This window comes from Carlito syrichta, unplaced genomic scaffold, assembly GCF_000164805.1.
Source record: "Carlito syrichta isolate Samal-C Ts95f unplaced genomic scaffold, Tarsius_syrichta-2.0.1 Scaffold304770, whole genome shotgun sequence".
NCBI classification, from domain to species: Eukaryota; Metazoa; Chordata; class Mammalia; order Primates; family Tarsiidae; genus Carlito; species Carlito syrichta.
Window position 1 is genome coordinate 103,794 of NW_007248866.1, and position 1,894 is coordinate 105,687.

At 60.7% G+C, this 1,894-nt stretch overlaps 1 protein-coding gene across 1 annotated transcript in view; it reads left to right on the plus strand.

The window, feature by feature from the left end:
* Positions 1 to 442: 442 nt before the first annotated feature.
* YBX2 (Y-box binding protein 2) overlaps positions 443 to 1,894 on the plus strand; it is an 8,203-nt gene continuing 6,751 nt past the window's right edge. The window contains exons 1-2 of the mRNA XM_021713844.1: positions 443 to 486; positions 1,468 to 1,727. Of these exons, the coding sequence (XP_021569519.1) occupies positions 443 to 486; positions 1,468 to 1,727 (304 nt within the window). The remainder of the gene's footprint in view (positions 487 to 1,467; positions 1,728 to 1,894) is intronic.

Sequence of the window (1,894 nt, forward strand, 5' to 3'; positions counted from 1 at the left end):
CCAGCCTGAGTCTCAGGCTTCCCTTGTTCCTTGAACTCATGAACAGGCACAGGTCAATCGATCCTTAGCAGAAGGGAGGTGAGAGGATTGCCTGAGCCTATGGATTCAAGACTAGCCTTGGCAACATGGTAAGACCTCGTCTCTACAATTAAAAAAAAAAAAAATTAGCTGGGCGTGGTGGCACACGCCTGTAGTTCCAGCTACTTGGAAGGCTGAAGAGGAAGGATCGCCTGAGCTCAGTAGTTCGAGGCTGCGGTGGCCGTGAGCACCCCATCCAGCCTGGGTGACAGAGTTAAGACTCTGACTCAAACAAAACAAAACAAGTCAAAACAACAACAAAAGAGTCTAAAGGTAGTGGTGGTGTCCTTTTTGTCCCTTCACGGCCTCGTCGTGCGATTTAATTGTTTTCTCGACTTTTCTCTTTTTCTGTCTACCATGCCCGATGCCCTGGAACTCAGACTCCTCAACTCCGAAAGAGCCGGAGGGGTAGGGTGTGCAGGGGAGCCGCTGGCGGCACCGCGAGGAAGCGGGACCCGGCAGTCCCTGGCAGTGACCGGCAGAGGGCGCGCCGTGACCGGGAGAAGCGGTGGCCGCGGCCGCGGGCTGCGGAAGGGACGCGGAGCCTGGCGAGGGACACTTACCACGGCGGAAGCCAGCGCACGAGGGGCAGGCCGAGCAGCGCCTGGGGAACACGTGTGCTGCCCCAGGGCGCGCTGTCCTGGCTAAAAATACGCGCTGTCCTGTGCCACCCGGGTGGGGGAGGCGGCCCTCGGGAGGAGACACTTCTGGGGCTCATTTTTCTGAAAGGGACATTGCGGCTCCCGGCTGGACTTCCCGGGCTCCTGAGAAACCTGGGACAAGCCTCGCGCTGGGCCTCAGTTTTCGCATCTGTGGAATGGGGACTATTCATGTAGTCAACAAATATCGAGCGCATATGTTGTGCCAGCCACCGTTCCAAGTGTCTTATTGCTGGGGGGTTTATAGCCTAGTGTGTGAAAATAGAATAAATAAGCAAATGGGCAGGACCGTTTCACATGTTCAAAAATGCCAGGATAAAAAACAAGGGATGGTGGGATCGTGAGGAGTGAAGAAGAAAGCCTCCCCAAGAGAGACGGGGGCACGCCCAGGACAAAGGAAGCTGCGTGTGCAAAGGCCTTGGGCCGGACGGAGCCTGGCTCTTGGCCCCGCGCGCAGACGAGCGTGCCTGAAGCCAGTCGACGGCGGCAGACATCACAACTGCCGTGGTCTGCGCGGAGGCTGGGATGGCCAGGAAGAGGCTCGCGGGAATTTCCTGGGACTAGGGAAAAATAGCTGGAGTCAAGGGCTTTGGCTACATAGACGGACATATTTATCAAAACTCAGCGACGAGCTGTAAACTTTGTTTCAAAACAAACACAACAAAAGTGAGGGGCCCGGCTTGTGAGAGCAACTGTGCGCTGGAAAAATCGTCCGTCCTGTGCCTTCTAGTCTGCCCCGCGAGCGGGGGCCGCAGCCCCGCAGCGTGCGGGGACCCCCAGCCGGGGGAGGGCACCGAGGCGGGTGGTGGCCGGGAGACGGAGTCTCCACGGGGCAGCGCACGGACAGGGTCGGTCTTGAGGGTGGAGAGGAGCGGTGCCGCTCTCGGCCAGAATCGTGGCTGCGGACTCCCGCCGCCTCGCCTCGGGTCGTCAAGGGCAACCTTGGCGCTGCGCCCCAGGCCCCGCCCAGCGCGCTGAGGCCAGGTGGCGGTTGGGGCGGGACCGGCCCGTTTGATTTCCCGCGGCCGGTGGAAAGGGGCGGAGGGGGAGGGGAAAGCAGCCGTCGGCCAATGGGCTAGGCGGGGAGAGGTCACGTGGCGCCCCAGGGGCGGGGCCCAGGTGTACTTACAGGACGGCTGGCGGGGGCCTCGGCCGCG